The sequence below is a fragment of the Oncorhynchus masou genome, chromosome 13 (genome assembly GCF_036934945.1).
Source record: "Oncorhynchus masou masou isolate Uvic2021 chromosome 13, UVic_Omas_1.1, whole genome shotgun sequence".
Lineage (NCBI taxonomy): Eukaryota > Metazoa > Chordata > Actinopteri > Salmoniformes > Salmonidae > Oncorhynchus > Oncorhynchus masou.
In genome coordinates, this window is record NC_088224.1 from 30,714,361 (window position 1) to 30,727,861 (window position 13,501).

Consider the following 13,501-nt stretch of genomic DNA (forward strand, 5'->3'; position numbering starts at 1 on the left):
TTCCTTCCCCACAGGGAGAGATCGGTGTACCTGGGGTTGCCGGTCCCAAGGGTGATAAGGTCATCTAGCGCACATCTTTAATCCATATATCGTGTGTGATACAACAATATTCCCTATTTTCCTGGATCTATTTCTCTGGGCTCGTTGTTGCGCTCTGTCACGATGTCACATGCCTACTCTTACAGGGTGATACTGGTGCTCTGGGAGCAGCTGGACGTACTGGCCTCAAGGGAGCCAAAGGAGAAACTGTATGAAAACATTACTGTGATAATGTCAAACATACTAATGCCTCATTTACAAAATCTGATATCTTCATTTGACCCTGTTTCTCACAGCAGGAAAGTAATCCAGCAGCAACAGGAAATGTGAATTGTTTTGTAGATTATAATTAATTGAGAATTTTGTAGGTGTTGATACACCTTTTCGTTAGGGTAAATCAAGTCAAATCAATTGGAAATGGCCAACTTTATAGGCCCTTTTAAACGTTGAATACGCTACAATTTGCATTTCCTGCTGAGCTGGAAAAGTCTCTGACAACAGAATATCGAATTAAGATAGCAGATCTGTATGGGCCTCACATTTGAAGGATAAGCACTTGATAGTAAACATAGTAAACTATCATAGTAGCACATAGCTTGTTTACCTCATATTTGAGTTTTTTTATTGTATTCTGTGAAGTATATGATTTAAAAAGTTCCTGCTAAATGATGTATTCATCTACATAGATATTAGACTTAGAAGTTTCTGTTATCCTAAGTGGCACCTCTTTTATCTTTTCTGCTGTCCTTTCTTTCTCCAGCCTCGATAATAATTGATCCATGTTGATTGATTATTTGCAGGGCAAAGTAATAACTGTCAAGGGAGACAGAGGTGAGAAGGTAAGGTCATGGTTTTGCCAGTCAAACTCCTCACATGTCCTAATAATAATGACAATAACAACGCATGGGCATCATCATATCCTAACCCTCTACAACCAAAGATGTCGGTCTCGTTGGATCTATCACACACATTTAACAAAGACAGAATGACATCTCCTAAAGTGCAGTAGCAGTGTAGAAAAGCAATATTATTTTTAGGAATACCATTCTTTAGGAGTAGGAAAATGGTCCTACATGTCATAGTGAGAATTACAGGACTGTTGGCCACAGAGGAAGTGTAGCACAGAGAACAAGCCCACGCAGACGCCCACCCGCTCCGTTAGAAACACACACTTTGGGTCTGTTAAACACACACACACACACACACACACACACACACACACACCCACACTGGGTCGGCCCTACGTGGCATTGCCAGCTGGGAGCTATAGGTTATAATTTCCCCCTCAGCCCAGACCAGTCCAGGCATGTAGCATACAGCCAGTCCAGACCACACTAAATCTGGGTTCAAATAAGATTTGTGTCCTTTTTTATGCTTTTTCTGTGCTTGAATGAGCTTGCCTGGTGGGTAGTTTCAAAATCACCTGACACTCCAGGCAGGGCTCAATCAAGTCCTCAAAGTATTTGAAATATATTTTTTTGAAATACTATGTGAACCCAGGTCTAGTCCCACGGAGGATCCTTAAGATGGCCAGAGTGTAGGCTGGAAAGCAAGGCCACACTTCTCGCATCTGGTTGAAATGCAATTAAAGTTATGTTACGGTTTTGACAGCTGCACCTGTAGGGAGTGTGCTGTAATTTCAACATGTAGGCAATATGTAGGCAGTGTAAATTCCTGCTTTTATATCCACAGTGTTAGGACTTGGAAATTTTAAGTTCCGATCACCAACAGTCTCAACGTCATAGAATCACATTCCAGCCATGTCGACTCACAACACAAGCAGCCGCCCTTCGCTAAAAAGAGATGCATGCCTGAATCCTGGCAATTTATTCATTTGTAGACATGGCGTGGTGGTGGAATTTCCAGGGCGAGTTGGAGAAGAACACCCACCAAACGCTTGGTGTTTTCTGCTTCTGAACTATCTAGTAATCTATCTGCTAAACCCATAGTAATATCATGACTATTCTATTTCATTCTATTTCTGGAAAATCCATGTTTCTACCCTAGGGTTTTTGCAATTCCGTTTGTGTCAACTTTTTAAGCAGACTGCAAAACTTAGTACACCCACAGGTGGGGTCAGAATGGACATGCTGGCACATTGACTGTAAGTGGTAAAAGTGAATTCATCCCTTTTCATGCTCTGATTGCTACTATAGAAAATACACTGACTATACAAAACATTAAGAACACCTGCACTTTCCATGACATAGTCTAACCAGGCGAATCCATGTGAAAGCTATGATCCCTTAGTGATGTCACTCAATAAATCCACTTCAATCAGTGTCGATGAAAGGGAAGAGCAGTGGTGGAAAAAGTACTCAATTGTCGTACTTGAATAAAAGTAACCTTAATAGAAAATGACTCAAGTAAAAGTGAAAGTCACCCAGTAAATACTGATTTAGTAAAAGTCTAAAAGCATGTGGTTTTAAATATACTGAATTATCAAAACTGAAAGTACAAATTATTTCAAATTTCTTATATTAAGCAAACCAGACGGCACAATTTTATTGATTTATTTGCGGATCGCCAGGGGCCAACTCTAACACTCAGACATAATTTACAAATGAAGCATTTGGGTTTAGTGTTTCTACCAGATCAGAGGCAGTAGGGATGAGCAGGGATGTTCTCTTGATAAGTGTGGGAATTGGACCATTTTCCTGTCCTGCTAAGCGTTCAAAATGTAATGATTACTTTTGGGTATCAGCAAAATGTATGGAGTAAAAAGTACATTATTTTCTTAAGGAATGTAGTGAAGTAAAAGCAAAAGTTGTCAAAAATATAAGTAGTTAAGTATAGATACCCCCCCCCCCCCCAAATGACTTAAGTAGTACATTAAAGTATTTTTACTTACAGTAAGTACTTCCCACCACTGGGGAGGAGACATGCTGAAGAAGGGTGTTTAAGCCCTGAGACAATTGAGACATGGATTGTGTATGTGTGCCATTCAAAGGGTGAATGGACAAGACAACATATTTAAGTGTCTTTAAACAGGGCATGGTAGTAGGTACCAGGCACACAGGTTTGTGTCAAGACCTGCAAAGCTGTTGGATTTTTCACGCTCAACAGTTTCCCATGTGTATCAAGAATGGTCCACCACCCAAAGGACATCCAACCAACTTGATAACGTGATACAACTGTGGGAAGCATTGGAGTCAACATAGGCCAGCATCCCTGTGGAACGCTTTTGACACCTTGTAGAGTCCATGTCCCAATGAATTGAGGCTGTTCTGAGGGCCAAAAGGAGAGGGTGCCTCAATATTAGGAAGGTGTTCCTAATGTTTGGTATACTCAACAGACTAGACGAGACAATTGTACAAAAGCAATTTAAAGTATTTTGTGTAACATGTATTTTCATTATAGGCGGTTGTATGAAGACGTTTTGTTGAATTGTTTCTCTCTTTTGATGAAGAATGCGTCAAAGTGGTACAAGCTCTGAGAGTAATGAAAGGGTACATTGGTTTATGAAGTGAAGTCTCTGGTGGTTGAAGGCTTATTGGCACTATGCAATTAAACACTCATATGTTTTTTTGGTGTCTTCTAATTCTTTGGAGGGATTCCTTGGCGCAAAGAATGACATCAGAGCCCAAACCAAAACTAGGATGTTGAAAGGCTATAGAACATTTTAAAAACAATTATTCGTTGAGATTGAGGTCGGGGTTGAGTTTGCCTGTGTGTATTGACTGACCTCTGCGTGGAGAACACTGCGGGTCTTCGAGAACCGGACTGGACCGCTGTTAACATAGTTTGGCCCCCAACGCCATTGCTCAAAGTTGAATCTGTTCTAGCTGTATGCCCTTTCTTGTTTACGTACAGTGTGTGCATTCTTTATGTGAATAACTCTCTGTTTTGTCCCAAAGTCTGTTTTTATGTGTTTATTGTGTACTACATGTTCTAACAGTAATCTACTAATCCCTGTTCAGGAAATGAACCCGACCATGTTGTCTCACAGCACCTCGTCGCTGTCTGCATCTGTTGTTACACTATTACGCCTACGCATCACCGGTGTCAAGCCACTAACCTCCTCTCCTCTCTCTACAGGGGGATCCCGGTAGCCAGGGGACATCCGGTGACAAAGGATCCAATGGGGAGAAGGTGAGATGATCCTAAAGAGTTGTGATACAGATGCTTTTCCCCTGTTCTGTACCTCTCATGACATGTCTGTCACAGAGGTGCTTCATTAAATGGTGAGGCGAGTATCTGTTCTGCTGCTTGTCTGCCAGCAGACTCTACATTTGGACACGTACAGTAGACAGCAATAATATACTTTTTAGATGATTTTGTTTTAAAACCACTTCCAGGGAACCAGTGGAGCGGCAGGTCTTGCTGGGAAAGATGGATCTAAAGGGGAAAGAGTATGAGACAACCACCTTACAATAAGATTCTCCTACAATAAGTTACTGTTATTATGATGTAAACATTTCTGATGAACTTCTGGATGTTTCTGCTTTATTGTGACAGGGTGAATCTGGGCTGGCAGGTGATCAGGGATTACCTGGACCTCTGGGACCAAAGGTGGGTGATCCTTCTAGTTCTCTTTGTTGATTCCATATAGGTCTCGGACAGTATACAATAGCCAATGTACTCTCATGACTACATGCAATCTGCTCTTTGCAAACCCTTGTCTTGTGTTTGGATTTGTGGCAGGTTAAGTTAGATTTGTGGCAGGTTAAGTTAGAGTTTAAAGTTTAAAGAGTTTTATTTGGTTTTATCTACTCTGATATCAAAGACAGCCTTGTTCTTTGTGTTCTGTGTCTTGGTGGGCGTTTGACATTTGATAGACAATTACCTCTATGCTTGCTATTGATTTACACTGATGTGGTTGGCTGACTTCCTTTCTCTAAGGCAGCTGGAGAGGGAGGAAGAGAAGGGTGAGAGAAAGCAAGTGGGGGAGGAGAGAGAGGAAAGAGAGGGAGGGGAAGAGGGGGGAGAGAGAGTGGTTAGGTTTGCCCAATGTGCTGTGTGACCACTCAGTCCCAGACTCCCAGCCAAAAAGAAGGTCTCAGCTCAGACTAGCGGGGACAAGAGCCCCCTGTTGACAGACCTTTGGAAAGTAAATGTTTTTTAGACTGTACACCAGGGAAATTAGTCATTTATATCAAACAAAATCCTGAACATAGCATGTCCTTGTAACTGTGAATTCCTTGATGATACTAATACTTTTGTATTGTGGTGAGTTTACTCACTACCTACAGTACCAGTCAAAAGTTTGGACACACCTACTCAATCAAGGGTTTTTCTTTATTTTTTAAACTATTTTCTACATTGTGGAAAAATAGAGAAGACATCAACACTATGAAATAACACATTGAATGATATAGCAAGCAAAAAAGTGTTAAACAACTCAAAATATATTTGAGATTCTTCAAAGTAGCCACCCTTTGCCTTTTTTAATTTGCACATTTATTTAACTGGGCAAGTCAGTTAAGAACAAATTATTATTTACAATGACCAAACCTGGACCAATTGTGCACCGCCCTATTGGACTCCTAATCACAGCCAGGTGTGATACAGCCCAGGGACTGTAGTGATGCCTCTTGCACTGAGATGCAGAACCCTGCCTCAGAACCCTGTGCCACACTTGAGACCTTGATGACAGCATTGCACACGCTTGGCATTCTCTCAACCAGCTTTCACCTGGAATTATTTTCCAACAGTTTTCAAGGAGTTCCCACATATGCTGAGCATTTGTTGGTTGCTATTCCTTCACTCTGCAGTCCAACTCTTCCCAAACCATCTCAATTGGGTTGAGGTCAGGTGATTGTGGAGGTCAGGTCATCTGATGCAGCACTCCATCACTCTCATTCTTGATCAAATAGACCTTACACAGCCTGGAGGTGTGTTGGGTCACTGTCCTGTTGAAAAACAAATGATAGTCCCACTAAGTGCAAACCTGATGGGATGGAGTATCGCTGCAGAATGCTGTGGTAGACATGCTGATTAGTGCCTTGAATTCTAAATGAATCACTTACAGTGTCACCAGCAAAGCACCCCCACACCATCACTCCTCCTCCATGCTTCACAGTGGGAACCACATATGCAGAGATCATCCATTCACCTACTCTGTGTCTCACAGAGAACCAAAAACCAAAAATCTTACATTTGGATTCATCAGACCAAAGGACAGATTTCCACCGGTCTAATGTCCATTGCTCGTGTTTCTTGGCCCAAGCAAGTCTCTTCTTATTATTGGTGTCCTTTAGTAGTGGCTTCTTTGCAGCAATTCAACCATGAAGGCCTGATTCACACAGTTTCCTCTGAAGTATTAAAGTATTGATGAACTGTCATTTCTCTTTGCTTATTTGAGCTCTTCTTGCCATAACATGGACTTGGACTATTACCAAATAGGGCTGTTCTTTATACCAACCCTACCCCGTTACAACACAACTGATTGGCTCAAACGCATTAAGAATGAAAGAAATGAATGAAAGAAAGTTAACTTTTAACAAGGCACACATGTTAATTGAAATGCATTCCAGGTGACTACCTGATGAAGCTGGTTGAGAGAATGCCAAGAGTGTGCAAAGCTGTCAACAAGGCAAAGGGTATTTACTTTGAAGAATCTCAAATATACATATATCACTTTTTTGGTTACTACATGATTCCATGTGTGTTATTTCCTAGTTTTGGTGTCTTCACTATTATTCTACAAAACCATTGAATGAGTAGCTGTGTTCAAACTTTTGACTGTTACTGTACTTCCTAGCTAAACCCATTGCTCTTCAGGGAGCCTAGCATAGGCCATTGGTGGCTTTCCGTTGCGCTTTGACTCTCCCACATTTGGCTCAGTCAGAACAGAGGTCAGGGGTCAGGGTTCCCCAAGAGGGTCACAATACTAACCGGTGTTGTCACTGTTCTGGGTGTTAATTGGCCTCTACAGAATCCATATTCCTCGAAGTTATCTTATCAAGTTAGACAGAGCAAAATGTTGTTTTTTCACACATTTTAATCTCTCGCCCCTCATATGACCTAACGGGCAATATTACTGCAAAACTTGAAATTATCGGGTAATAACATTGCATCTGTTATCCGTCAATATAATGTCTGGTCCTTTGGTTCCTACAGGGAATTCAAGGAGACTCAGGACTTCTTGGTTTATCTGGACCCAGAGGCGTCAGTGTGAGTAGAAGTTACAGTAAAATAAAATAGCACATATTTAAGCCAAAGAAATGAATGCTTTTGTCTCAGACAAACTATGTTTTCTAAAAGAGTCTTTGGATGTGACTGTATGTCTGTGTTGTACTATGTTAGGGTGAAAAAGGTTTGAAAGGAGATAAAGGATCTGCAGGATTAAGGGTAAGTGTTATTACATATCCTATATTTGATTCAAATTATTGTCAAGTGTCATAGGTCATGACTGGTTATGACTGGTTAAGGAAATCAAATCTAACTGCATGTACAGAGTTGAGAATAGAAAGCTGCAGCAGGTTTGGTTAACTTTAAAAATAGCAGACACACCTAGCTAGAATGTGCAAATGTGAGTATACCAATTCCATGCGGGTATACCAATTCCCTGCGGGTATACCAATTTAAATAAAGGCAATTAAATGTTTAACAATTGACAACAAAAAAAATCCTATTTAAGGGTTAAAGTCCATCGTTTCTGAGAAGGAATATAGACCTCCATCTCAGAAGGGAGTAATGGTGCAGACAGATGTGAACTGGCTTCCCTGATGCACTCTCCACACTTCCTGTCCTGGGCTTGAGGGGGCGGATCCTAATACACTCATTCAAGGATAGCGGCCCACAGTACTGTGTGTCAATGCCTCCTTTAAGGGTCCCTGAAATATAGACTTTCACTGCTGCGGATGGCCATTGACTAGGATGTAACACACTGGTCAATCCCTCAGAGTGATTGTGGCCTGTGATTATAATGATTATACTGACGTAGCAGTCTATATGATTCCTGGCCTACTGGGCTTCACACAGTATGTCAAGTGGGTCGTTGAGGTCTATGATTGTTATTAGGCTTTTGAGACACAGACTGTTCTCGGCGTTGGGTGATGATGTGAGATGATAGGATTTAGACGTGCTGGTCAGTGTCATAGAGATAGAACGGGTTAAAGGGAGCAGGGTTTTAGGCAGCGAGAGTAGAAGATTATTTACATGATGGGTTGTATGAAATGAACTGCCAACAGATATTTTTATATTATTATATTTTATATTATATTATGAAAAGGGTAACACCTACAGTACATAAGGACTTCATTACACACTCATAACCCATGTATACCTGTACCGCGTCTGTTGGTCGTTGACATACTGTGGGTCTCTGTCTGCACATAAAGCTAAGAACAATAAACGGTGTACTGTACTGTCTATATATTTAGCACATGGTTTTTCCCCACCAACCCTGACCCAAAGCCATGCAGCAGGTTTGAAAAACATACCAGCATGAAGCAGGTTCTGACAACTCAACAGTGGGGTCATGTAGGAATACGATGATGTTGATGGTGGCTATGTTTTCTGTGTTTCTGAGCTGTTGCGTTAAAGCCATCAGTCAGCCAGTCATTCTGTTTTCGGAGAGAATGGATGTCTGGAGAAGCGTTTACTTCTCTGGAGGTGACTGAGGAACTGCTGGTTCAGAACAGGAAGTGGTGGTCCAGAATAGGAAGTGGTCGTTAGGAGGGACTTCTGGCGGTCAGGGGTATCCATGTTGTTGGCAGATGGAACAGTCATCAAGCCTGACAGACAAATGAGACATGTGTAATGTATTCAGCACTAGCTACCTGCTGGTATTGACAATTTAAAAATATATATATATATATTTAACTAGGTAAGTCAGTTAAGAACAAATTCCTTTTTTATAATGACGGCCTACCCCGGCCAAATCCTCCCATAACCCAGACAATGCTGGGCCAATTGTGTGCCGCTCTATGGGACTCCCAATCCCGGCCAGTTTAGATACAGTCTATGATGGAACCAGGGTCTGTAGTGACGCCTCTAGCACTGAGATGCAGTGCCTTAGACCACTACGCCACTCGGGAGTCCTGATGTTCTTTTGAAACAAAACGACCTTGGATAGAATGCAGTACAGCTGGGAAGCTGTGGCAAGGTTATTGTTAGTCATAGCAGGCTACTTTTGAATCTCATTTCTTATGTACCTAGAAGACCCTTTCTATTTTCCATTGAACACTGTTCCTTGATCCTCACAGGGTGACAAAGGTATTGATGGATTCCCTGGAAAACATGGTGTTCCTGGAAAAGATGTGAGTTTATCGTTTTCCGATAATGTTTTGCAGGGAGCATACCGATGTTTACATGAGAGAAAGTTGCTTTCGCTGGTAGTCTACTTCTCGTTTCTGAAAGCTGTTTGTTTGGAATCACTGTCTAGGGTTTGGAAGGACTGACTGGCGCACCTGGAGCCGCTGGCCTGAAAGGGGAAAAGGTAATGGTCTTCTCTCTATTAAACACCGTACTACAACACGTGATCATGAACAATACAACATGTGAATTGGAGCAAAACTTTCCTCAAAGAACAATCAAGAAAACACATCAAACACGAGGTGATGTGCTACGCATCATTTTAGAATTGATAGGATGACACTCTTATCCAGAGTGACTCGCAATCAGTGCATTAGCAGGTAAAACAACCACATCATATCACAATCATTGCAGGTAAACCTTTAAAAAATAGACTTTATCTGTAAAAGCCTTAGTCAGACTGAACTGTTAAGTTTCTGTCTGTGGTCCAGACATTCCTCTGTTTTCCCTCTTTTTAACCATCGAAGGCAGCCCACTCATCTATCTGTCTTGATAACACTTGTCTGACTATAATTACCACACACACACACACACACACACACACACACACACACACACACACACACACACACACACACACACACACACACACACACACACACACACACACACACACACACACACACACACACACACACACACACACACACACACACAGTCTTGTACAGCCAGCTTTGTGGGGACACACAATTCCACACACACACACACACACCTCAAGCACTGTATGAAAAGTTCAACTTAAAACTGCATCCCGGAAACTTGTCCCTTGTCATTGAAATGATTAACGTCTCTGTGTCATCTGAAACATTACCCCATAAACCACACAGACGATTTAAAGAGACAACTTTCGAAAGAGTTTAATTTCCTGTGTGGTTCCACTGTCTTGCAGGGAGAGACGGGCCCTGCTGGAATGCCTGGGGATATGGTGAGTTCCTAAACATAGTATGCAGTATAGTTTAATGTCAGGTACTGTATACTCCACGAGCATGGAGGCCAAGTGCCAACCTGATACAACAACATAGAGTGATAGTAAAAAAACACATTTAAAAGTTGATGTAGATTACTGTTTGTTAGTCCTGTTTAGAAGTGCTTTAAACCGCACCTTTATTTTGGCAGATTCAAAGAGATGGCTTGAAAGGAGAGGCTGTGAGTACAAGGATATAGTCATTTTTTTTGTTCAGTATTTTGAGCATGGGTATGTATCTTTAACACTATTGCCATCTGTAGTCATACAGTGTTTCAAGTAAGGTCATGATGTTTTTACACTAGAAAATAGAGGTTGATTTACTACACAATAATGGCTACAGTAACATAGACAGTATAACGTTCCTATGACGTACAGTATATTGTTACTAACTGTCTCACCTGGACTCTTACTCCGTTATGTCTTGTTGTCTGTTCTATGTTCCAGGGACCGCCAGGACCTCGTGGCCCTCCAGGACCTGATGGTCCCCCTGGACCCCCTGTAAGGAACCACAATTTATTACTTCCTCTGTAGACCCCACCTTCATATTTGACCCAATTACGTGTCTCTGTATAGATAACAGATACATGCAAAAAGGCCCACTAGCTCTGTAGTTTTACCAGTCAGAGCTGAAGTAGAAAATGACAAGCGCTTTTCCCCCCAGGGTGCAACTGGTCAACTTGGTTTACCTGGCGAACCTGGAGAGTTTGGCCAAAGGGTAAGAGTCTTATATTTGTTATAGGATTTACATGCCTTTGATTACAGTAGTACTGTAGGCCTGAATCTGACTTCACTGGTACTTTAGTCATAAGATGTTTAGGAGTGGCACAACAGTAGGTTTCTTCCCATACTCACAAAACCACAGTTAACTTTTTCTGTATGGCACTCAAAGGTTTATTTTTTCTCTCCATACCAAAGCACTGTAGTCATAGTGACTGGATGTTGACGGTACACAGTCATCAAAGCCATTGGACTGCTGTTGGATTCCCCCCTCAGTTTTCTACAGGGACAGTTTAGGAAGTCAACTGTCTCACGGAAACAGGGATGAGCTGTTGGACTGCTGTTGGATTCCTCCTCTTGTTTTCTACAGGGACAGTTTAGGAAGTCAACTGTATCACGGAAACAGGGATTTGAAAAATATTTAAGAACCATAAAATCCATGTTGATATCCTAAAAGTAAATAAAGTTATATTCTATTCTAGGCAAGCAAATCCCCATGATAACATTAAACCATCATTTTCTGTATTGCCGTTGTCGATTTGGTCTTTTTCGCATATATCTCTGGATATACCTAATGGGTTCATGAGCAGCTGGCCACTCTCTTGCCTCCTGTTGTGGTGGAATTGCCTACAGTGCATTCGGAAAGTATTCAGACCCCTTAACTTTTTCCACATTCTGTTACGTTACTATCACATTTGAAGGTAAGACCCAGGGGCAGACAATGACAAAGTAACAAAAGTTGATTAATTCGAACACAGGCAGGCAAAGGTACCGGATGGCAGGCAGGCTCGGGGTCAGGCCAGGCAGAGGTTGGTAATCCAGAATAGTGGGGAAAAGGTACCGGATGGCAGGCAGGCTCAGGGTCAGGTCAGGCAGAGGTTGGTAATCCAGAATAGTGGGGAAAAGGTACCGGATGGCAGGCAGGCTCAGGGTCAGGTCAGGCAGAGGTTGGTAATCCAGAATAGTGGGGAAAAGGTACCGGATGGCAGGCAGGCTTGGGGTCAGGTCAGGCAGAGGTTGGTAATCCAGAATAGTGGGGAAAAGGTACCGGACAGCAGGCAGGCTCAGGGTCAGGTCAGGCAGAGGTTGGTAATCCAGAATAGTGGGGAAAAGGTACCGGATGGCAGGCAGGCTCGGGGTCAGGCCAGGCAGAGGTTGGTAATCCAGAATAGTGGGGAAAAGGTACCGGACGGCAGGCAGACTCGGGGTCAGGTCAGGCAGAGGTTGGTAATCCAGAATAGTGTGGCAAAGGTACCGGATGGCAGGCAGGCTCGGGGTCAGGTCAGGCAGAGGTTGGTAATCCAGAATAGTGGGGAAAAGGTACCGGATGGCAGGCAGGCTCGGGGTCAGGTCAGGCAGAGGTTGGTAATCCAGAATAGTGGGGAAAAGGTACCGGATGGCAGGCAGGCTCGGGGTCATGCCAGGCAGAGGTTGGTAATCCAGAATAGTGGGGAAAAGGTACCGGATGGCAGGCAGACTCGGGGTCAGGCCAGGCAGAGGTTGGTAATCCAGAATAGTGGGGAAAAGGTACCGGATGGCAGGCAGGCTCAGGGTCAGGCCAGGCAGAGGTTGGTAATCCAGAATAGTGGGGAAAAGGTACCGGATGGCAGGCAGGCTCGGGGTCAGGTCAGGCAGAGGTTGGTAATCCAGAATAGTGGGGAAAAGGTACCGGATGGCAGGCAGGCTCGGGGTCAGGTCAGGCAGAGGTTGGTAATCCAGAATAGTGGGGAAAAGGTACCGGATGGCAGGCAGGCTCGGGGTCAGGCCAGGCAGAGGTTGGTAATCCAGAATAGTGGGGAAAAGGTACCGGACGGCAGGCAGGCTCGGGGTCAGGTCAGGCAGAGGTTGGTAATCCAGAATAGTGGGGAAAAGGTACCGGATGGCAGGCAGGCTCGGGGTCAGGCCAGGCAGAGGTTGGTAATCCAGAATAGTGGGGAAAAGGTACCGGACAGCAGGCAGGCTCAGGGTCAGGCCAGGCAGGACAATTTCCTTGACCTCATGGCTTGTTCTTTGCTCTGACATGCACTGTCAACTGTGGGACCTTAATTAGACAGGTGTGCGCCTTTCCAAACCATGTCCAACCAATTGAATTTACCACAGGTGGACTCCAATCAAGTTGAAGAAAGCCTCATAGGAAAGGGTCTGACTGCTTATGTAAATAAGGTCTTTTTTATATATGTATTTTTTTAAACATTTGCAAACATTTCTAAAAACCTGTTTTCTCTTTGACATTGTGGGGTATTGTGTGTTGATTGATGAGAGATAAAACAGTGTTCAATCCATTTTAGAATAAAGCTGTAACATAACAAAATGTGGAAAAATTCAAGGGGTCTGAGTACTTTCCGACGGTACTGTATATACTCCTGTACCTTCACTATTTTAAACCTTTCAACAGTCACATTCCCCTACTGTATTTACAATCTAGTCATTTAGCAGGCTATTATCAGATCGACTTACAACGAGTAGTAGATCCACCGCCTCAGACCTGTCAACACACTACAGCAGGATGAAACGGAC

General features: G+C 42.9%; 1 protein-coding gene across 1 annotated transcript in view; it reads left to right on the forward strand.

The window, feature by feature from the left end:
* LOC135553307 (collagen alpha-1(XXII) chain-like) overlaps window positions 1-13,501 on the forward strand; it is a 75,261-nt gene that overhangs the window by 35,545 nt on the left and 26,215 nt on the right. The window contains exons 11-24 of the mRNA XM_064985471.1: window positions 15-59; window positions 186-248; window positions 840-878; window positions 4,078-4,131; window positions 4,338-4,391; window positions 4,498-4,551; window positions 7,102-7,155; window positions 7,288-7,332; window positions 9,192-9,245; window positions 9,371-9,424; window positions 10,190-10,225; window positions 10,417-10,446; window positions 10,712-10,765; window positions 10,929-10,982. Of these exons, the coding sequence (XP_064841543.1) occupies window positions 15-59; window positions 186-248; window positions 840-878; window positions 4,078-4,131; window positions 4,338-4,391; window positions 4,498-4,551; window positions 7,102-7,155; window positions 7,288-7,332; window positions 9,192-9,245; window positions 9,371-9,424; window positions 10,190-10,225; window positions 10,417-10,446; window positions 10,712-10,765; window positions 10,929-10,982 (690 nt within the window). The remainder of the gene's footprint in view (window positions 1-14; window positions 60-185; window positions 249-839; window positions 879-4,077; window positions 4,132-4,337; window positions 4,392-4,497; window positions 4,552-7,101; window positions 7,156-7,287; window positions 7,333-9,191; window positions 9,246-9,370; window positions 9,425-10,189; window positions 10,226-10,416; window positions 10,447-10,711; window positions 10,766-10,928; window positions 10,983-13,501) is intronic.